The sequence below is a fragment of the Physeter macrocephalus genome, chromosome 10 (assembly GCF_002837175.3).
Source record: "Physeter macrocephalus isolate SW-GA chromosome 10, ASM283717v5, whole genome shotgun sequence".
Lineage (NCBI taxonomy): Eukaryota > Metazoa > Chordata > Mammalia > Artiodactyla > Physeteridae > Physeter > Physeter macrocephalus.
The window spans coordinates 53,166,638-53,190,781 of NC_041223.1; the positions used below are offsets into that span (position 1 = coordinate 53,166,638).

At 41.4% G+C, this 24,144-nt stretch overlaps 1 protein-coding gene and 1 non-coding gene across 5 annotated transcripts in view; one reads left to right on the forward strand and one right to left on the reverse strand.

Annotated features, from left to right (window-relative positions):
• Nucleotides 1-22,471, reverse strand: part of SOBP (sine oculis binding protein homolog) — a 159,572-nt gene extending 137,101 nt beyond the window's left edge. For 2 of the 4 annotated variants that reach the window (XM_024115514.2, XM_028494590.1), the window contains exons 1-3: nt 22,070-22,471; nt 8,929-9,067; nt 6,727-6,912 (exon numbers count right to left, since the gene is read on the reverse strand). In XM_024115514.2, coding sequence (XP_023971282.1) covers nt 6,727-6,912; nt 8,929-9,067; nt 22,070-22,165 — 421 coding nt within the window. In that variant the 5' untranslated portion in view covers nt 22,166-22,471. Of the gene's footprint in view, nt 1-6,726; nt 6,913-8,928; nt 9,086-22,069 lie in introns of all 4 variants that reach the window. The other 2 variants (XM_028494592.1, XM_028494591.1) reach the window with 1 other exon arrangement.
• Nucleotides 11,024-11,096, forward strand: TRNAG-GCC (transfer RNA glycine (anticodon GCC)). The gene has a single exon. It is a non-coding gene; the product is annotated as a tRNA-Gly (tRNA).
• Nucleotides 22,472-24,144: the final 1,673 nt, after the last annotated feature.

Genomic DNA, 24,144 nt, shown 5'->3' on the forward strand with positions numbered 1-24,144 from the left:
CAAATGCTGTTAAATTATTTCATACTTTCCAAAGTCAAAATAGAATAATGTTTTGATTATATATCAAGTACACTGTAAGTTCTTGGTGATCAGGGATGATATATATATTTATATCATATACATATATACAATTTGTATTTATATTGTATACATTTGTATTATCTCGTATAATGTAAAGAACATTCAGTAAATACCTTATTGACTAAAAGACTGACACAGTGTTTTGGATAATCAAGTGGTATGAATACTGGTTAAGGAGACATTGTGCCTAAGTTCAGCTACCAGCTCGGCCACTTATTACCTGTGTGACCTCAGGCAAGTTGCTTAACTTTTCTGGGTCTCAGTTTCCTCATTTGTAAAACAAGGTTAATAATAGCATCCACACAGAGTCTTTCTAAAAATTAGATGAGATAATCTATTACACAATGCCTGGCCCATAATAAGTGCTCAAAAAATATTAGCTTGATGAGATTACATCAATACTGTTATTAACTACTCCTCTTCCTGTCATTCACCATAATTCCTCCTGTCCTTGTCCTAAGTGGTTTGGAAAGATCTCCAAATCTGAGGGTTCAGTGAACCTCTTCTTTTTATTGAGAAATGTATCTACTACATAAATAGTAAGTCATCCAAATCCCATTAACTCTAGGTAATTTTATTTAATAATCATATTTTAAAAGTTGGACAAATAAATAAATGGCAAAGCAACTTTTATTAAATCCTGTTTTCTCAATGGCTATTTGGAATACAGCATTCATATGCAAGCCCCAAGAATATTGAATAACAGATAAAATAAATAATGATCATAATGCAAACCACATTCTGATTCCCACTTCCCTGCAAGTACAACTCCATGTAAGAATTACAAGAGCCAAAAAGTAACATGCTTATTAACTGTGGGCTACTCAGCTATACACATAGAGCTTAGCAGATCACGTGAATGGTTCCATATTCTCAATTAAGCTAATGGTTCCTTAGAGCCCAGTTCTTATAACCCCTTAAGAATTTCAAGATTTGCCTGAAAAAATATATCACATTTCCATGACTATGACTGAACACAAATTTGGAAAGCTCACTGAAAGCAAACCATCTTGGAAGACAGGAAATGGTCATTGTTTTCCAAGAAAGGCAAGACGCTCCTGCACAAAGGAAATCAAGCTGGTCTTAGAAGCTTAATCTCATGTCCCTCCACATAAACCTGTGTGTGCTGTGTGGATGGACCCTGCCTTTCACTTCACACACGGGAACATACTGGGGAATAAGAATAAGGTCACTTACCATTTGAGGTAAGAGACATTTTCTTCAAAATTGCCATATAAATGCATCCAGAGAAGTATATTCCCCCCTTTTTTCACATTTCATTTTATTTTTATTTTATTTTATTATTTTTTTTCTTTTGCAGTACGCGGGCCTCTCATTGTTGTGGCCTCTTCCGTTGCAGAGCACAGGCTCCGGACGCGCAGGCTCAGCGGCCATGGTTCACAGGCCCAGCCGCTGAGCAGCTTGTGGGATCCTCCCAGACCGGGGAACGAACCCGGGTCCCCTGCATCGGTAGGTGGACTCTCAACCACTGCGCCACCAGGGAAGCCCTCATTTTATTTTAAAGTATTCAGAGATTTAGAGGGATTCCGGACTTATAATAGGCAAGTTATAAGCCTCTGGAAAAACCTGACAAAAGACTCAGATCTAAAATATTGTTTCCTAGATACACAGTGTTTTCTGCAACTGGGCTCAGTGAAACTTTCACTAGCAAAGTCTTTGCATTTCATCTTTACCTTATGAACAAAAACAAATTGCACTAATTGTTTTACTGATTTTTTTAAGTCTTGGGAGCAAAATGTTGTTCATGGAGCAAGTCTAAGAGCAGTAGATAAAAAATCCTGGTTCAAGTCCCAGCTGGTTACTTTAACCAGAGGTAGGCAACCCAAGTTCGCCCAACCACTGCAGAGGGCTGATGTCTGCTCAGTGGAACTGGGTGCTATTACACTTGTAAAGCAATAAAGACCAATATAAAGTCTTTGTAAAAAAAAAATGTATTTAAAATTCATTTTGAATGCCTTTGCTTCAATAGTCAAAGTTGCGTGGGAGCAGAGCAGGCATAAGTATTTTGATGGAGACTCACTATTGTACAGCTCTTCCAATCCATGCTGAAAGTCCTTTACTGGTACAGCCCTCTCTGAATGGAGTCCCAAAGGATTGAACCCGTATTAAAATCTCTAATGTGAGAAGAATTACAGCAAGGTTACAATGTAATTAACCTGAGTTACCTTTCAAAACTCTTGCTGATATATATTCTGCCACTTCAGACTATGCTCATGTTGTGGTTTTTCAAATTAGCAAAGAAGGAGGTTTTCATATTCATTCTAACTGAAAGGATAAAGGAATGTTTGTGTAAAAAGAGAATTGGTTGATACTTTCTATTATTTTCTAATATTATTCTTAACATTATATTCTTATAACATTTTTTAAATGGTGACTCTATATGGCAAAACCTTATTCTGTCCACTGCAGAAATGTCTGTGATTCTTATTTAAAGATCATGGTGATTCCCTTCATTTGCTTGGAGGGAAAAGAAAAAAGTAAAAGCAGGGCTATTATTCTGTGTTTATAGCAAGTCTATTACCATAGTAACGACTGTGATGTCACAAACCCTACACCAAGGGCCAGATTCTGTCTCTGAGGGGGGAAGGGCAGCTTAGCCTTGGAAATCGGAGGAAATTGGATGCAAACATGTGCAGCCGAAGCAGGGTCAATGCTTGTGGTAATCACCAAGGTGCAAGAAGTTCCCCTTCTCGGAAGAAAAAGGGTGCAGGAACAGAAAAGCAATCCCCCAGGCCCAGAAATAAGCTACCCCCACAGTTCTGTCTGCAGCTGTGCGAAAGGAGAGTGGAAATCCAAGCGAGTGTGGTATCACCGTGTTCCCGATCACGAGTATTCCACTGGGCCCACTGGCTGCCAAATGTGGATGGGATCCAGTGGTGAGCCTGCCTGAGCACGTGAAACACTCTCTGGAACTAATGCCTGACCAGATGGAGCCTTCTGGTACCTCGAAGCAGGAGCAACTTGCTTCATGATGGCAAGACTTTAAAACCAAGCTGGGGGTTTACAACTGCTAGGTCATCCTGGTTCACAGAACCACAGACGCTTAGAGTTAGAGAACTCAAGTCTCCCAAAAGATATGGACTTGAAAAAATAACCTTTTGCAGGAACAAGCTGTATCCCCTGTCACTAAGGAATCTGAAGTAGCAGATTAATAAATACTCCTATTCTGATACAGTCTAGGGAAGTTTCGTATATATACACTGACAAGGCAACTTTATATTAAAAAGAATATCGGATTAGGAGTCAGAAGACTTTAGTACTAGTCTTGACTCAAGTACTTAGAAGCCACCTGACCTTGAGAAAGCCATTTAACCTACTTGAGCTTCAGTTCTTTATTTAATGATATCTCAAATGCTATTTCCCAGGGTTATTGTAAAGATCAAATTAAATAAAATTATAAAATCTGAATGAGTTTCATAACTGTAAAGGGTTTAATACAAACATAAGGTATTATTAGCATTTTCACATAGCTGGTTTACAGTATAACAGGAATAATTTGAACGCTAATAGTTATTTTCTTTCCAGGAATCCAGAGCATACATACAATCCTCTTCTTTCCTATCCCGAGAAGTGGACACTTGCATGATACAGTCAACTCTGAATTATTCAGGGGTTGATTACCAAGGGGCCTTTTGCTCCTAGCCATCGTATGAGTTATTAGTTTCCCTCAGAAATGCCCCATTAACCTATATACGGCTAGACCATTGACAGAGTGTCCCTCAACTTGATTACCTTGAATAATAACTCTGGTAAAAGTTTTAGCAAAAGGAAAAATTGAAATGATTAACTAGATGGAAGTTTTTGGATAATCTGTGGACTTTACACTTATCTATGGATAAGTACTCACATCACTGTCACAGAGGCTATGGTCATGGTCAGACAGATTGAGACTAATCTAAACAAGATACTAGCACTTTCCCAGTGAACAACAAAGTAGCCTGTACTATCTTCTGCATGTGCAATAGGAATTTGAATCTCAGTCATTCATTCATTTATTCAACAAACACTGGTGGAGTACCTATTATGTGCCAGAGCTCACCACATACCCCGAAAACCCCACTATTTTCCCGCCCTGTCACTGCCCCTTCCTCACAATATTACACAGAGCACCTTGACAAATCTCATAGCCTGACTCTTAGAAACTCTATTCACCTTCCTGTTATTATGAGACTTTTGCCAATCTTACCCTAGTGCTAGGGTCAGCAAGCTATTGTCCCTAAGCCAAACCCTGCCTGCTGCCTTTTTTGTAAATAAAGATTTATTAGAACACAGCCATGCCCATTTGTTTGTGTATTATCTATGGCTGCTTTTCTGCTACCACCGCAGAGTTCAGTAGTTGTGACAGAGACGGTAGAGCTCCAAAGCCTAAAATACTATCCAGCCCTTTACAGAAAAAGTTTCCTGACCCCTGCACTAGATAACATAACTAAATCAAAATTCATCTCTCCTGTAAGTTTCTGCTTAGGGAATAATAGAGTAAGCTCCTTGAAAGCAGAGAACCTTTGTGTATCTTTTTCTTGTCATATAGAACCCTGGAGTAGGATCGAGTCAAGGTTTAGAGCAGATACAGAAAATTAAACATGTCCTTCCCTACATTCTGTTTTCAACAGATGAGTGCCTTGGAGTTCCATGGAAGACAGCATAAAACCACTGGTGTTCAGTTACTCTGGCTTCTAAATCCTCAGGGTTCCTATGTCTAAGACTTCCAAGGCTCAATTTTTGGCCTCTATCCTTTGCATATTTATTTCCTGATCTGATGTGGAATTAGAGTTAAATAGGAGCTGTGTGCTTGAATTCCACGTGGCTGGCTCAGCAGGAAACTCCAGGGCAGGTTTTTTGGCATGCCAAACTCATGTTAGCCTCAGCTATGCTAATTTCTAGAGCTGTTTGCTTTGCTCAAATAAATATTAGAGGGGAATTTGCATTTGGATACACACTTTTTTTTTGCACAAATTATGTGCATGATAACTCTGGGGCAGAATAAGGACTGAAAAAAAAAAGAACAAGAGGCATGGTGTTTACCAAATGGTTTTCATGTGGCAAGCACTATGCTGGTGCTTCACCTACATTTTCTCATCTCATGGCCACAACTATCCCATAAGGTGAAACCGTGATCCCCATTTTACAGATGTGGAAATCATATAACTTGTCTACACTCACAGAGCTGGTAAATGACAAAGCCTGGATTCGAACACAATCTGTCTGAATGTGAAGCCTGTGTTCTTTTCACTTAGTCACACTGTTTTATTGATACCCTCATCATCATCACCACTCACCTAAGCCACTGGACATACTTTCAAACAAAGAACCCCTACATTTAACAAAATTAGTCACCCTTCTCTCCAGTTGTCCTATGCAAAATATGTGTTTGACCTTTAGGAGATAAATTTGGGTCCCTCTGCACCACAAAACAATCAACCAAAGGAGAATAGTGGCATTAGAAAGACAAACTTTACATGATACACAAATTATGTTAGTATTTAGTAGACAAACACAATTACAAGTGATTTTGATAGGTAAATGGATTTTAATGACATATCTGAGGACCTCAATATGAAAGGACACTTTTGCTGCTAAAATGTCAGAGGCCAAGCAAAAGAATGTGCCCATACCATGAAGAAAAATGTTAGTAACACTTAGAAGATGGTACAAATATATCTATAATATAAGCCGAGGAATTTATATCTACAAATATCTTCACTATTTATGGAAACATAACCAAACACCTATCTTCCTTAAAAAAAATACAAGCATTAACTTTAGTGAGTTATGATAAGTACTGCTATCAAAACTCAGTATTTATCATTGTTCAATTCAACATACAGAAAAATAACCAGCGTAGCAATTAAGCATTCTAGCATAATTCTGACATTTTACAGCAAGCCAGATACAATATTACTGAACTTCTTTCTCTGTGTGGAGCATAACCGTAACCTAGCTTGCAATAAGATTTTAAGATTGGCTTAATAAAACAACATCATGCTCAGCCCATTGCCATCTAGCTTAATACACCGCCATCTAATTTTCTGGAAATATAAAAGAACTGATTACATTTTCATGCAAATGAAATTCAGATCTCCATTTTTTTTAAGCTCTCAAAGAGCTCTGCACAAATTAGAAAGAACTCTGTATGAGATGGGTAACCTAGGTTGTTTCTTAAGTGGATTTCTAAGACGGCACGCTGGGGAACAAGCCTGCCACACACACTTTACAAATTGCCCCTTCCTCCGCAAAACCCACAGAGGAGTCCTCACTGCACCACCACCCAGCTCAACCATGGTTCCTTTTTTTCTTGTTAACCAGGCAGTATATATCTTATTTTTTAAATTAGTTCACCCTTTTTTATTTTAAACAGATGATTTCAGAGAAGGAAAATAACTTTTTTGTAGCCAGGGGTAGGAAAAATTTATTGTCAGTTGAATTTATTGTCAGCCTAAGCAGTAGTAGATTGGCTTAATAAGACAATACTACTTTAATAAATAATACATGCACTAACATTTCTTAGCTGCAAAGTCCCTAAAACAGTCTTTTCCAAAATTAACTTAAGCATTTAATAATTACCATAGGACGGTTAAAACAATTTTCTATCAATCATTATCACTGGAAACCCCAGTATTGACTTACCTGCCGGCGGCTTTATGAAAGGTGGCGGAATTAAAGGTACAATAATGGGCACATTGCCATGATCCTTTGACCCTGCAGGTGAGTCACTGAGTCCATTTCCTGTGGCAAGCCCTGAATAGCCTGTGCTTATATTGTATGGTGAAATAACACTGTCCTCAGGTAATTTTGGTTTTGGCAAAGAATTTTCTGTAAAAGAAGAAAATCACATTCAATATGACGAAAGGGCTTACAACCACATTTTCTCAAGTAAAATGGCCATGGAATAAAAATTTTTTCTTGCAAATCTTTAAACACTTTACCAGAACTCCACAGACCATCCTGGACCTTTTCAGTCATGTTACCATAAATTTCCAAAGGGTTCCTTTATAATTTGGTCCACTATGATAGCTAACATCTCAACTGTACTGTGGTGATGAATTTTAGCACTGTAAAAGCCCATAGAAAATTGAGAGGCAATTAACCCTTTCCACGTACAAAGTGATATACAGCAGACATCGCTCTCTGTCTACCAGGGGAGAAGCTTAAAAAGTGCCCCCAGGGCTTCCCTGGTGGCGCAGTGGTTGAGAGTCCACCTGCCAATGCAGGGGACGCGGGTTCGTGCCCGGGTCCGGGAGGATCCCACGTGCCGCGGAGCTGCTGGGCCCGTGAGCCATGGCCGCTGCGCCTGCGCGTCCGGAGCCTGTGCTCCACGGCGGAAGAGGCCACAGCGGTGAGGCGCCTGCGTACCGTAAAAAAAAAAAAAAAAAAAAAAAAAAAAAAAAAAAAAATGCCCCCGTAGCACTGTAACCAGGTCCCACTGTATTGTAAACTTTAGTGATAGTATAATCAAAAGAACCAATGAGAAAGAAGCTGATGATTAGGAAAAAACTGTTGTTTCACAGGGTAGACCCGTTAAATTAATCCATTAATACCCATTAAAAATTAACAAAAATGATCATAAAGAAAACTTATAAAGATATGAACCTTGTGAATTTTATCCTTGCATGTGAATCATTAAAAACAACAACAACACTCAACCATAGAAAACAACTTGTTCCCTCCAATAGCATATCCTGGCACTCTCTCCATGTTCCCCAGAGGCAAAAGATTATTACCTAGACCAAGTGTTAAACGAGCTATTAGTTTACAGAATATAAACTCATGACTTGCATTTTTCGCTTACAGTGAAATTGATGATACTATCTCTGTAACATGATGTGTACAATTTCATACCAAGCTTAACATAAAATTTGTCACATACGTTCAATTCCACATGCCTGCAGGACAGCTCATTTACATTTCATTGCTTGGCATATAAGAAGGAAAAGCACTATCTTAGAGACTGGAAATAAAATGCATGAACAGGTAGTTTATGCCAACAGATATTGAATGCAATGAAAATACTGATCAAATTGCCAATTATATCACACAATTAGTTTTAGTCACATTTTATTAAAGTTTCCCAAATGGATTGCTTCTTCACATACTCCTTTTCTTTGACAAACAAACCCTCAATCCAAATTTAGGTTCCATAAATTTAGTATGCAGATCAACACCCCCCAATGGTTCTAGGCTTCATGAAATATCAGGCACTGCTACCCACCGGCAGAATCAATGTTACTTCAACTCCACCAACCTTCTAATTTCTACTCTTTGGCTGGGCTTTGATGATCATTCTTATGGAATTATATAGGACCCAACTATCTACTACTCTCTTACTCTTCTTCTTACCCTATCCAAGGCTGTGTGGATGAGGCAAGGGTGAAAACTTCAAACAGAAAACAGAAATAGGGCTTTCCTTTAGAATTCCCACCCAAAAAGGGGGGAGGAGAAATTATCAAACTAACCATGATTGTCTGTTACAGTCTGAAAATCTAAACCTAACATTTCACATAACAGAAAGCACCAGTCCTTAACAAGTCGAAGGACTCAGGAAACTAGAAATTAGCAAACACTGTCCCTTTCTATCAATTTGTGGGCAGGATCACAGCGCTTAGCTAGCCCTTGTCTAGCTAACTCTCCCAATGCTGGATGGAGATTAAGCTGTGTCTATTTTTGTTTTACGTTGTGCTCTTATATTCTGCAGAATTCTGCTTATGGGGATGTCCATTTAAATCAACCATTGGCATCATGAACAAAGCGAGTCCCAGAGCAACTCAATTCCGGCAGGTTGAGATAGTTAATCCTTGTTTGCGTGAACGAAAGGACATTGAATGTCATTACCTTTGAGAACAGAAATGTGCTGCCGGCTCTCTCCATCTGTAGGATAGTTTCTGAATTCAATATCTTCACCATCTTTCAATTCAACCTTATCATAGCCATACCAGCCAAGAAGTTCATTCATGGTGTTTTCTGCAAAGTTCTGAAAGAGAAGCATAGGCTACTTATGTATATAATCAATAACTATTTGAAAAGAACACATAAAATCGAATTCTGTTTCCACTACCCATTTTCTGCCAGCCCCGCCCTACTTCCCTTAGAGTCACGTTCATTTTTCAAATCATGTTCAAAAACTGTCATGCGTTTAAATCTCAGGATGACACATCCAATTATGACAGGCCTTCAGACATTTGCAATTTAAAGATAACAAGAGAAAAGGTATTTGTCAGTTTAGCTTAAGAATAGGAAGTCATATTTTGGCATATCCTTCTGCAAAGTCTATATCTTTCACTAATACAAAAATATTGAAAGGTAAAAGCACAAAAACAGCTAAGAAGAAATTTTGAAACTGAAAACAATCGACTATTTTGTGGCTCAGATTAATTTAAACTAGAATTGCTTTCTAATTTAGGTGTTGTTTCTTAACATGACTCTTACACCTCAGATAAAGCAAAATCTCAGCAAAGAAATAATTTCTCAACTGTCAACCACTACCATCCAGAAAGCTGAATAGTCTACAAGGGTTTCCCTTTTTAATTTTCCCTTTTGTAACAGTATTCTTTAAACATTGAAGCATAATTTCCTTTATGAATTCCACTAGTGACAGATTCTTTCCCCATGAAATCAAAGGTCACTGTGATTGTCTTCTGACAAGTAACATAAAAGTACCAAATAACTTTAAGGTTACTAGCCAGCTCAGATTTTGGATAATGTATGAAAACACTTTATGAACTATAAATCAATATACAATCAGCCCTCCATATCTGCAGGCTCTGTATCTGCAGATTCAAGCAACCGCAGGTGGAAAATATTTGGAAAAAAAATTCCAGAAAGCTCGAAAAAGCAAAACTTGACTTTGTCATGCAGGCAACTATTTACATAGCACTTGTATTGTATTTACAACTATTTACCTGGCATTTACATTATATTAAGTATTATAAATAATCTAGAGATGATTTAAAGTATACGGTAGGATGTGTGTAGGTTATATGAAAATACTACACCATTTTATATAAGGGACTTAAGCACTGTGGATTTAGGGATTGTGGTGTGGGTGTGGGGTGTCCTGGAACCAATCCCTTGTGGATTTGGAGGGACAACTCTATAAAATATAAGGCATTATTATTGTTGTTATTATAGGTATCAAGCTGTGGAAATAATGGGTAAATAATAGTTGGACAGATTTAAAGCTTATACTACCAGGTGACTATTTTTAATGAACTTAACAGCTGCTATATCTTAATGCTTGTGTGTGCCTTAAAGCATCTCTATCTGAGAAAGAGAGAGTAGAGAAGTGATTACCCGGGGCTGGGGGCGGCGGAAATGAGGAGATTGGTCAAAGGGTATAGTATAGCATGGTGTACAGTATGGTGATTATAGCTAACAACACTATCATGTACTTGAATGTTGCTGAGAGAGTAGATCCTACATCTTTTCACTGCAAAAAAGAAATGGTAACTATGTGACAGGATAGAGGTGGTAGCTAATGCTACGGTAGTAGTCATTTTACAATATATAAATGTATCAAATCAATACATTGTACACCTTAAACTTGCACAATGTTTTGTGTCAATCATATCTCTTCTCAATAAAGCCGGAAAAATTTTAATAAAAAGAAGGATCCTATACTACAGAGTAAGAGAATAAATGTTTGTTGAATGAATTTTTTTAAGGCATCTTCATCAGGCAAGGCAGGCTGAGCCTCCTAGACTGAGCTAGAAAAACTATATATTCTAACCTTCTCTGTGGCTCAAAGAATCTTTTCTCATTCTCCCTAGAAGTTGCCATTTCTGAATTACACTGGGATGTATAATTTATACCTGAAACAAGCACCCAGGCTAAACCAGCATGTGCACAGCCTCAACGTGTAAGTTCCATGTTCTCTTGAACTTCACTTTAGATTTCAGCAGGGGTTGCATAAAAAAAGAAAGGAGGGACTTCCCTGGTGGTCCAGTGGGTAAGACTCTGCGCTGCCAATGCAGGGGGCCCGGGTTCGATCCCTGGCCAGTGAACTAGATCCTGCCTGCATACTGCAACTAAAAGTCCACATGCCGCAACTAAAAGATCCCACATGCCGCAAGGAAGATCCCGCATGCCACAACTAAGACTCGGTGCAGCCAAAATAAATAAATTAAATAAATAATAAATAAGTAAAAAGAAATATTTAAAAAAGGAAGGATATTACACTACTCCATAAAAACAAACCTGGCATTTCAAACCACCCACAGGATACTAGATTTTTTTTTTTTTTTTTTTTTTTGCTTTAGTACCCACTTGAGCTCAGAGCACCAAATGGGTCAATCTGTGATGGTATAATGCACAAGCAATTTTTAAAAATCTAGCCAGATTGATTCAGTCTTACCATCCACAAGGCCAACAGTCAGCCATATCAAGCTTTAGTGAGGTATTTATTCTCTCTGATGGCTGGTCATGTCCACATTAAATAGACATTCTTTTCATGAATGCACAAAGATGATATGATCGATATGTATAATAAGCTCAGCAACTTCTGGAATACCACCGAGGAGGATTCTGCTAAATGCTGCACTACTCAATCAAAAGAGATTGCTTTAATGAGGTGTCAGTCTCCCCTAACACCCAATTTCTTTCACTGAGCTGAGTGCCTGGACTGGAGAATGACAGTCCCTAAGCACACAAACCGAGGTCCTCCATCAGGGGTCTGGCAGCAGAAATCTCCAAGGATAAGGATTACACCTTGCATCAAAAAAACAATTCCCAACAGTTCTAAAAGCCAAGTTCAAGCCATCCTACTAGTTTATATGCTGTTTGCCTCAATCTCTAAGAGAAATGTGCCCCCCAAACAGGAAATCTCTTGCATAGTAACTTCTGGCCACCATATCTAATTTTCTAGACCATTTGTATCTTGGACACCTCTTTCTCTGGTTCTGTCTAACCTCTGAAGCGACACAAAAGCTACAGATGCATAATTCACGGAGCAACCTCCCAGCCAAGGATATAGATTTGTTTGTTTTAGTCCAGCTGCAAATCCGTTCAGCCTTTCAGAACCAATCCCAGGGATGGGATCCAGAAGTTTCAGACATTTGCGTAAATACTGAAACCTCAACTGGATTATTAACACAAAATTCATATTATTCGGGCATCTTAAGTGCATCACTTAGTTTACGGTTTGTCCTGAAAACTCAGAGGCTTCATGGAACAATCAATATGATCAATATGGAATTGATCTATTCCATATGGGCTCGCTATGGTGCTAAACCAAAGGAAATGAAATGGATTTTTCCAGTTACCATCCAAGAAACGTAATATATTCTAGGAAAAGTGAATTTAATGTTTATGGTCCATAAGGGTTTTCAAGTTTTTCTACCAGAAAATTAAAGTGATAAGAGTTAAAGACTTTTGAGGTAAGGCTGTTCAATAATAGGACAAGCCACTGTACTAAGAGAAGTTGTAAAATTTGCTTCCCCCAAAATCTTCACCCAGAATTTCTCCTGGAGACTTAGAGCAGGAAACTCAAGTAGAATCTCTTAAAGGCCCTTCTAGCTCTAAGATCCTGTGAAATCAAAGAATTTCTCCTTATACAAGAAATAAATTGCCTTTTGCAAAGAAGTATAATAATTCCAGTGATCACACAGCATAAATTTTACTGAACAGCCACTATCTCAAATATTTTATCATTGTTCCCATAAACCATCAAAATGTGCCAGAATTTCAATATTCTGGCATCCAAAACACATTTTGCAGACTGCCTCTCACCCTTGGAAGTGGCACAAAAATCTTCTCTCATACCATGTGGTCCAATTTGGGTTTGGAAAATAGGTCACTATAATTACAATGATAATGTCTAACACTCTTATAGCACTTTACAGTGTTTCCACATCCTTTAACTCTCTTGTTCCTTTCAATTACCCTGTGAGTTAGGTATTTGATTTCCACAGTAAACTTTTGGTGAACCTCTGTGACATCCTCATTTTACGACAGAAAATTGGAGCATACAGAAGGTAAATGACAGGCATGAGAGATCACCTAGTAAAGTCAGAACAAAAATACAGATCTTCTGATTCTTATACCAGGACTCTTTCTATTATAAATTCTGTACAGTCCAATGTGTCAGCAACTCCAAAGGAGCTACCTCCTTGGACCAACAACAATATTGCAAAGAAATCATATCACCGATGTCAATGTCACATACAAAGAGCTTTCCAACCAGGACATATCTACCTATGCTAAAACTTTGCTTGTTTTGTGTCTTGATCATTGACCTCTACTCTCCTTAATTGTCTTTATTGTTGGGATACGGGTTCTTAAAATTCATAATCAAAATTTAATCTTCTCATTTGACAATTTTTTGACATCACATCTGACTCTAATGGCTTTGCACTTTTAATACTACACCTCCATACCCCTTCCTCTCCCTTTCCAATTCCCCTCTCTCACCTCCAGGGTTCCTAAAGAAAGAAGAAAAGCCTAACCTTTAATCTGAAAGCATGATCTTTTCCTAGAATTAAAAAAAAATAAAGGTCACAGAAAGAGAGTGGAAAGACAGGAAACTTAACTATTTCCCCACTCCTCTGAGTTCTTGGCAAAGTTTATTTTTGTTGGAATTTAATTCCCAGGACATTCATTAGACACTCTCCTTATTCAACTAGAAATACTGTATGCATGTCAAAGTTCACTTGAAATGGTTTTTAAGTGAACATTTTACCAGGTAAATAATAATGACTTGACTTCAAGTCATTTTGAAAATCACAGTAATTATAAAGCCTCAAAATACTCTGAAATGCAAGTACTTCAAGGTCTTCAAAAAGGACTAATGATTTTATCCTGAAAACACCAAACAAAGTTTAAAATATAGGGTAGGTACCACCGATTTCTCTTATCTCAGGCCTTGCATAACTGAATGTCAGATGTGTTTTCAACTTGGTATCCTACCCAAGAAAGCAGAAAGTTTTCAGAGAGCTCCCAGTCATTCATTCAGATGAGGGGAAAGCCACGTCCTCCCTCTTCTCACAAACATAATTCCCATTTGCACTCCAAGTCCTACATCCCTCCACAGTGCTAGTAAAATATGTCATCTCTCCCAACCAAACACACTATAAGTTACTTGAGGGCAGAAACCCTTTATTTCATTTGATGTCCCATCTAGCACAATGCCTGGCACTTAGAATCTAATCAATAAATGTGCTAACACATTTGGATACATCCATAAATATTTTTTAAAATATGTAAATACAGAAAAATTATCAAACAAAATTCAGGACAGCTGATTCTAAAAATAAATATGTGAAAGCTTAAAAATTATAATAGCCAATGTTAATGAGCACTCTCAGACTTTTTTTTTTTGATGTGGACCATTTTTAAAGTCTCTATTGAAACTGTTACAATATTGCTTCCGTTTTATGTTTCGGTTTTTTGGCTTCGAGGCATATGGGATCCTAGCTCCCTGACCAGGGATCACACCCGCATCCCTTGCATTGGAAGGCAAAATCTTAACCACCGGACTGCCAGAGAAGTCCCACCCCCAGACTATTGGGAATTCAAGTTAATTCAACTTTTAGAAAAGGTAACTTGACTTTCTGCAATAAAAGCTTAAAAATTTACATACCCTTTGATTCAGCAATTTTATTTCTAGGCATAGTAGGGACTATTCTAAGGAAGTAGGTGCAAAAATATGAATGTTCAGGAATGTTTATCTCAGTGTTGTTTTCTTAGAAACAAACTATACGCCAAACAATCGGAATTCAGTTAAATAAATTATAGGCTAGTCATGAAATTACTGAAATGGAATACTATTTTGCCACTAAATATATGCTGTGGATAAATTTTTCCTGCTATGAAAAGCTGTTAACAATACGTTAAATTTTAAATGGAAGGTTAGTACACTATAAGACCATTTTTGTTTTTTGTTTTTGTTTTTTTAAAAAAAATTCATCATACATAGAAAAGGACATGAAAAGACATACATCAAAATGTTGACGGTAATTGTGTCTGGGTAGGAAAATTACAGGCTTTGTTTTTCTTTTTGTTTATTTATATTGCTTATTCTACTATGTATGTCATGTCTATGTATTATTTTTATAAAAATCAAAAAAGTTTTAATTAAAAATTAATTAACACATAGTCTTCTCACAGACAACCATGTCAGTCATATTCACAGTCCTAATGACAGTAAAAAGGATCTGCCAGTTACATTACTTAACTTCAAAACATTCTTACACACATTATCCAAGAAAGCGGAGCATATGAGAAATACTTTCAAAGGAAAAGGAAACCCCCAATCCTGAACAATTTACAAGGTGGGGAAAAAATATGCTGGTATCTCTGCCAGTTAAGGTTATGAATAATAGAATGATGGTTATTTTTGGAAAATATTTTATCTCCTTTTTCACCTCCATGGGTTCTGACTGACTTCTGAGGTAGATTTCTATTAAGCATCACTGGGTTCACTAATTAAGATTTTTAAAGGGCTGGGGGGATAAAGCTGCAGAAGAAAAGCAGTTTCTTTTGTAGGAAGTAGGAATTAAACTTGATTAGAAATCAATTTCTAGCTCTACCTATCCCCAGGTCTGAAAGTTAAAAGAATTATAATATCCAACGTTATGGAGCACTCTCAGACTCCTGGGAATTCAAGTTGATTTGACTTGAAGTCATCTCTCTTAACACAGATCTAATGGATCTGTGTTAACCTTATTTTAAGGTTCTACCAAGAAGCAGGCAAAATTTAAATAGTGCAAAAAGAACTGTGGGAAGAGCCCTTTACAGACTACAAAGTACTTCTACACTCATGATCCTACTGGGTCTGTGGTATCCTAAGGATAAGGCACTCCCACAGACATCCCATTTGAGGGTCATCCACATGCATGTTATGTTAAGAGCAGCCAGATTCATACTCTTGGTGCAGACTTTACCCATTGAGCCTTGCTGTTTGTATCTGAACTGCATACAGATTTTTGGCCTGAAATCCTTTGAAGAAGGTCACTGAGCTTCATTTGGGTCATTTTGCAGCATTGTTCTCAGCCACAACACAATGATTAGCACACAGTTCTAAGGGCAGAGGACACATCAAAACACTAAAATCCAGCTCCGACGTGGAGCAGGCCTGAGGAGAAAGTCTTGTTCTCTTATTGACACAGTCTGAATTAGATGGATGTATTATTGTCACATGAAACCAAAACTGTGTGTTTCCACATAGAAAAATCTACGTTGCTTTATTGTCTTGTTGTGACACAGAGCAGACAATTATGTCCCCATGTTTTAATCTGTGGCCAGGACATCAAATGTCCTAAAAAGGTCAAACAAATGTGTGAAATTGTGGAGACCAGCCCTGGGGCTAACACTGTAGCAGGCATGGCAGGTGTGCAGCTGTGTGCAGCTGTGTACTATCACAGCTGCAGCACTGGCCTTAAAATCACCAAGACTTGTTACATTGTTTTCCTCTTCATGCCAAAAGCCACTGGCCTTAAAGCAGGACAGAGTTCCACAGCCCTTTAGTTATATAAGAGATATTAACAGCTATCAGTCTACAGATTCTAAAATATACATTCAGCAAATCTCACCCAGCACAGGCTTTCATGTCTGTTTACATGTTTCAATTGGCACCATCAAAAACAAAGTTGTTTTTTTTTTTTTTCATTCTACCCTGGAATATCCCTTCTCTTTTAGGAAAATATTCAATAATCTTATTAGCTTGAGTACAAGTATGGCTGACTTCCCATTCCGCAAGAGGAAGTTTTAGACTTCAGAGATTTTTAAATGATCCACCTTCTACTACTTCTAATAATTTTTTCAAAAAAATAAAAAGTATAAAGACTCAATAAAAAGAACACTTCCTTAGAAGATACAAGAAGTCTGGTCACCCTTGCACGACACCTCTATTTCCCTGGAACTCTCCTTTTTCAGACAGTCACTTGTATTCACTGATATTTGCCTTTTTTGAGGCCCTGTTTTTGACTTTCATTTAAAAACTCTGTTACCTCTTGGTTTCTATGCGTCTGTCTTTCACACAAGGAGAGTAGGGCTTGGCTTCTCAGAGCAGTGCTTGGCAAGCACAGAGGCAGGAAACGCAGACGGGAATGAGTCTGTCAGACTCATTTTCTTCTAGTTCAAATGTTTATTTCAGATTCGGGAGGAAGTGGAGTGGTTCCTTTCCATTTCCTCCTCTCTGGAACCTGTGAATTGTGTAAGGCTTAGAGAGTCGCGCTCTACCACACACTATCCTCACCAGTTCACAGATGGAGAAAGAGACTCTTTTCAGAAAACTCCCGGTTGGAACAGAGCAGAATTCATAGCTCTCTGTGCCCTCCCAGGCCCTTCTCTTATGGTTTGAGACTAGAGCCTTGAGCAGGACAGCCGAGAGCAACACAGAGGACAGGGCTGGTGGGCTCGGGAACATCCTACACCAGCTCCCAGGGGCAAGCACCATGCTCCAACTGACAATAGTTCCCAGCCCTGCCACGTGGCACACCTTAGACCACTGCTCAGCCAGGGAGGTCTGACATAATTTGTGACTGCCACAGTGAGATCTGGTCCCAAGCCCACTTTCTAGGTTCCTGAGATTCACTGTTTCTGACATCAGGATGGAGTGTCAGGAGCAAAACTTAAAATATACCTGTTTTAGTAATGAGCTGATTTCAACCTTAAACACGCTGACTTTTCCAATCCACACTCTGATATCTCTATTTTATTTTATTTTATGGCAAGCTATTTAAATCACTGCACTCACCAGCTCAGACCTGCAACTTGCTTTATTGTCTATGCAATTGACACAGGTCATTTTTAATGCCAAATGGAGACCATCAGAAACTAAACTAGAAAATCTTATGGTGAGTTTACTACTAAACTCTAACAGATGTGCCTGACTCTAACTGTAGGCATTAGGACTGAAGCATAATTTTAGGTACAAATTACTTACTAAGAATATTTATAGACAGAGAACTTCAGCAAAGACCCTAAGACATTTAACACAGATTATCCTGTAGTTGAGCAATTGATAAGGAAGCCAAACATTGTAAATGCATTAATTATGGTTTGTTTAGGAAAGTTTCCAGGGCAGAGTGCTTGATCTAATCACAACGGTTTTGTCAAAGAGTTTTAAAAGATGAAAATCTGACTCATTATCTCTACTCATAGTTTACCTTTTTTTTGAGTTGTATTACTGTTTAGTAGTCACTAACCATGTTCACCAAGATCTATGCACATAAAATACATACCCTTAAGTGCAACTATACTTACACTTACTCATATATTTACATTTGCACATCCAATATTACATCTAGCTTTTATGTTATGTTCTGGATGAACACCTGAAACGAATTAACACTTCCATATATCAGAATTCCCTCCTAAGAGCCATTTATTATGATACATGTGAGCTAACAATATATTGAAGGCATATTACAGTAGATACAATCACAATATTCGCTTTAGAAACCGAAAGTAGTCAAAATATAAATTGAATTGCCATCTGATTTTTTTAAATCCTCTCTACTGGTCACTAACTAAATAGGGCAGACTAACTGTAAGTACAGTAAAGCAACAAGTCTTTTTAATTAAGAAAAACCAGGATGAAGTGGGGGGGGAAGGAAACATAAAGAAACATTGTAAAGGTCATAATGAGACAAACATTTCTACTTGAAGGTATTTTCACTAAAGGACATTAAAGGCAAGCTATGACAAGTCATGTACTTTTCACACACAAGACTATATTGTATCAAATTTAAATTTGTTACAACTGCTTTGTACATTAAACCAGTGATAACGAAAATGTAACTCAATATCTGATCTAGTGAAACAGCAACCAACATTAGCTCCCAGCCACATGAAGACAATCTCCAATGCCATTACTGGTGTCAGCTAAACCTCTGCCAGTGTGTCTTCTCTGTCCATTTTTAAATAAATTTGTGACTATCTCAATTAGGAAATCTTGAAGGAAGTCTCTATGATGAGGCAATTTTGTTGCTCATTCTCAGCTCCCTGCATTTGCTGTACTTAAAATAGATGCTTATACCAATGTCCTTTCTATTACCCGAAGGGGAAAAAAAAATCACATACACACCAGTCCTTTTTCTTTCAGCTCGCAGAGAAGCAACTTGATCCAACCAGTGTTGAAACCTGAGTAGGTCACTGTACACCACGATAAAATTCCCTAATCCCTGAGCCAACTCTCCCTAAGGGGGGCCTCCTCCTGATCCTCCACTTCCCAGGCTGACTTTTGCATTCCCTCTCTCCTCTTTCCCCCTTTCATTTCCCCTACCTTCAAGCCTTGATATGTGATCCACGGTGGGGCTCAGGTTTCCGTTTTTACAGCTTAGGCCGTGCTAGCTGTATACATTCCTTTCTTTCTGCCGGGCTGTGATTACTTACCAGGGCTTAGTTTACACTGGTCCAGATGAAAGCCGTTCAGATGAAGGCAAACACAGCCAGGCAGCTCCAGCGGCACCGATATGAAGCTGCACAAGGCCACATTGTGTTCTCGGTGACATTTTGTTGCACATATTTTTATGCAAGGCAACCAACTTGTTAGGTTACTCTACACTTTAGGTTTGGGGAGATGGAGGGGTAATAATACCGTGAGGTTCAGGGAGGGGTTTTATTGATGTGGTTATTAACATTAAAAGCAGAAAAATATTCATGAGTTCAAAATAACCCTTCCAGCTTTTGACTTTGAGAAATCACTTTTAAAATGAGGACTTTTGGTGCTATTATATTAGAAGAATGCATACCGAATAATTCCACTAGAAATGGGATTTCATGACTCACTGGCACGATGTGCATTGACACGACTGAAGATTCTGACCCAGTGTCTCTTACACATTGTTCCAAACTAGGGAGAAAATACTGATCCTTCAGGCAATTGATTTATTTGCTGTGTAAAACTTCTTATTTAATGCTACTCTGTACTGAAATGATAAGGATTAAAACTTCAAATAGTAGGTGGTGACTTGGAAGAAAAATAACATTTTAAAAAGAGGAAATTCTGTGCAGGAAGGTTAATTCCATACTTAGTCCTGCAGCATTGGCTAAAAATTGTGTAATTTTTCCCCTTCACACAATGTTGTTTTTGTTTCTTCCTCACCAGTTCAGACAAACATCTGTTATACTGTAGAAGGACAACTATCTCCCAAACCACGGAGTGCTCCCGCAGCCAAAGTCAACAACGTGAGCCCCAAGCATCGAGCACAGTCAGCCTTTATATCCAGCCGGGATAACATTTCACATGTTTTGATTAAAATTAGCTAATTTGTAATTCTAGAACCTATGAAACTTAAAAGCTGCCATCCATATAGATCACATTAGACAGTGTTTTAAAGGGCCAGTGCACACTGTGATTTCTTAGTGGCTTTACATCTCTCCTCTTCCTCCACCCCCAATTTAAAATGAAATGGAAAAGTAATCTGGAAATGCAGGACAGGAGGGAAAGGCGAGTGAGGAAGGATGGTTATTGTAAACTGTTTGAATTCCATCCCCATGAGAAGACAACTCCTGCTGGTCTCTTTTTTAAAAAACTGTCTATCAATGGAATCAATGGAGGTTTCCATCACAAGGAATGGCACTGATTTCCAAGGCAAATCTTCCTTAACTCTCCTTGGACTGATGCTGCACCTCATGCTTCCAGGCGCTAAATTCGTCACCCAGAAATAAAAACCCTTATTCCAAAATGCAGATTGCTACAGACATTTTCTGGAAGAAAGGAACGCTAAGCATATGCACCTAGGTACAGATATAGGATGTATTATCCGTGTGCCCCTTTCTAAACATGGGCTTCATTCAAGGCACTCTCTAGAATATGCTGGTTCTAATCAAGGCAACGTCAAACCGCAATAAATTTTACTTAGTTGCTTGCCATCTCCATCGTTTGTCTTTTAAATACCAACTTAACCAACCTGACCAAGTCAGTGGGCAGTGTTAAGGATTCTATGCAGAAGATGGGGAACACCAAGACGGCTGCAGAATGAAAACTAAAGTCCCCCCTGAAATCTGCTACTTGTTTGTAACTCACAGAAAGACAAAAAATACAAATAAAACAATTTTTTTAAAAAATCAAGAGAGACTCGTGAAATCAACACAAAACAAAACCCTCACCCGGCAAAAGCTGCAACTTCATGGAAAATAAGTGGGGGGGGACGAGGGGGGTCCGGAGCCGAGCGGTGCTCTTGTGCAATCACTCCAACGCGAACAGCTGGAGCGCCAGGCTGCTGCGCTCGCCACCTCTGGAGCACCGCTGGCCTGGCGGGGAGCCCGGCCTCGCCGACAGGACTCCGGGCTGGCCTTTCCGAACAATGGGCAGGCGCTCTGCGAAGGCCGCCCCTCAGACAGCTATCTTGCACCGGGGCTTGCCCGGGTCTGCTTAACTGGGAAGTGGAGCATGCAAAGGCGAGCGGGAGGCGGAGGCAGCCGAGTGAGAGGAGCGAGCAGCTGCGGGCGAAGCGAGCCGGCCGTCAAAACGGTACCCAGACCCGCGCCGCTCGGGCCACAACTCGCCCCGGCACTGACAGCCCCTTTACACCGTCGCAGCTGGCTTCTAGGCGGGAAGCGGTGATTGAGGAACGGGGAGATGAACTGGGGAGAGGGGTGGAATCCAGCGCTCCCCGGCTGCTCCGGTCCGACGGCTCTTAACTTTGGAGGGATCCCGGGGATGGCTCCCGAGGAAGAGGACAAAACTACCCCACCGACTAGGAAAGCCTCTTCCCCATATACCCACCCTCCACTTGGGCTCCCGGTCCCCTCCCTCTGAAACGCGCCTCTTAGCAACCTGGGGTTTATAAGGTTAAATAGTATGTGGTTTCCCGGCCGCCCCTCCACCCCCATCAAATCTGAGGCAGGCAAATCTCGGGGATGCAGCCCGAGAGTTGGCCTCGGTTTGCACCTGGAGGAGGAGCTGAGGCGTTCTGGGCATCCTACAGAAACTGACAAGCGCTCCCCTGTACCCTCCGAATCTATACAACGGCCCAAAGGGAGCAGGCGGAAGAAAGAGCTCAGGCTCTCTGGCCCCGAAGTCCAAAAATACCTTCATTTCCTCATTGATCTCCCTTTTCACTGGGTGAGCCGGTTTCCTGCTTCTTTTATTTTCCGGAGGTCTCCCTTCTTTCTCCATTTCTGCCATGTTTTTGTGTCTGGTTTCTGTGGAGATGAAATGGCTGCTGCCGCCGCCGGCGGTGGTGGCGGCGGCGGCGGCGGCGGTGGTGGAGGTGGTGCTGATGGTGGCAAGGCTGGCGGAGGTAGCGGTGCTGGCGGGGCTGGGGCTGGGGCTAGGCGGGGGGGAGGGAAGGCGGGCGCCGGAGAAGCGGGGTCTCTTCTAGCGGCGGAGAACGTCAGTGGCTGTCAGAGGGAAAGGTAGCTCGAGGAGTCTCGGGGATGCCGCCGCCGCCGCCGCTCCTGCTCCCGCTGCCGCCGCCGCCGCCGCCGCCAACGCCGCCGCTGCCGCCGCTGCCCCTGCCGCCGCCGCTGCTCCTGCCGCTCCCGCCGCCGCCGCCGCCGCCGCCAGGCTGCATCCTCGGTGCCCCGTGGAGTCGTCAGCCATCTTCCGTCGCTCTGTCCGTCTGCATGGGCGAGGGGAACGTGGGCCGGGCGCGGAGAGAGCGGCTCTGGGCGTGCGTGCGTGGATGTGTGTGTGTGCGTGTGTGTGTGTGTGTGTGTGTGCGTGTGCGTGTGCGCCCAGGAGAGCGCGCCAGCCCAGGCGCCCAGCGCCTCCCGCTAGCCGAGCCGGGGGCGGGCCGGGGGCCGGCGCCGGGAGGAGGGGGCGGGCGGGGGAAAGGTGGGGGGGCTAGGACAGCCCCCAGCTCCCGAGCGGGCGTGGCTTCCACCGTCACTGTAGACGCCGATGCTGCGCGGCTCCGGGGGCTGCTCGCGGCCGCTGGCTCATCCGCGGCGGGCACCGGCGGGACGCGGCGCCCCTCACGGCCGCTACCTCGGTACGACGCCCCCCCCGGGGCCCTCTCCGACTCCGGCCGTCCCCCTTAGCTCCGTGATGAGGGCCCGGGTGGGCTCGGAGTTGGGTTTTGAGCCCGAACTGGAAGCTGCTGAGGAAAAATGAATGCGGTTGAGGGGAGGAGGTTGGGCGGTGGGAGGGCGCGGGGACCCGAGGTCGCGTTGCTAGAGGTCCGCTTTCCTCCCCCACGAAGAAGGCAGACTGAGCTCGCCCCCACCGGATGGCAGCGCCGGGGTCTCGGGAGAAGGAAACCACAGTCCCGACCTCCCCACAGCTGCCAGGACAGTGTCCCCTTCTGGGGGCCACCTCCGGGCTCGTGAGGCTGGAGACCCCTTGGAGAGACCCCCGCGCCCTGCTCGGCTGGTCCCCAATGCGGCGCGGGCTACGTACGACTGCGCTTGCTAGAAGGCTTTTGCCTCTCAATGAACCACTTAGAAGTAGGACATCTCGGCCTTCAGCTCCCTGCTCTTTTTTCTTTCTTTTCCCTCCAGTTCTTTCTCAATCTCTCTCTCTCTCTCTCTCTCTCTCTCACACACACACACACACACACGCACGCACACACACGACGTCTCACTACAAAGTAACAGCCTTACCCTGTGACCCCGCGCGCACTGTTGTCTCGGTGCCCTGAGTTTAACTCCCCAAAGATTGGGTGCTGCTGGGAGCGCAGGGTCCCGCGTGGGGTTCCATTCTCCAGGGAACGGGACTCCCTAGCCACCCCGGGCGGGACCCTCCCTACCCGCTGGGTGCACTCTTCCCCTAGACTTCCCTGCGCGCGTCTGCTCTCCCCGAGACGTGCTCGTTCCCCCTGTGTTCGCTCGCTTACTCTTTGGGCCTCTCTGTCCACGCCCGGGGCCAAGCTCGGATGGCGTTTCTCCCTCTCTGGGTTGAGGCATTGGCCTGAACGTTTTGATGAGTTTTCGGTGAGACGCAGCCCTAAACCGCTCGTACACGCGGCGGGGGACACATTGACGTTCCGGGCTTCGCTTTCCGGCGCCGCGACACTTCGTAATTACCTGACACAATGCGATATGGGGGTGTCCATTGTTCCACTGAGTGTTATAGTGGAGTGTGCATTGTGACAGTCAATGGAATTTTAAGTCAGTGGAACTTAAAATTACACATTTTTTTTACATTTTTTTAAGTACTAAAAG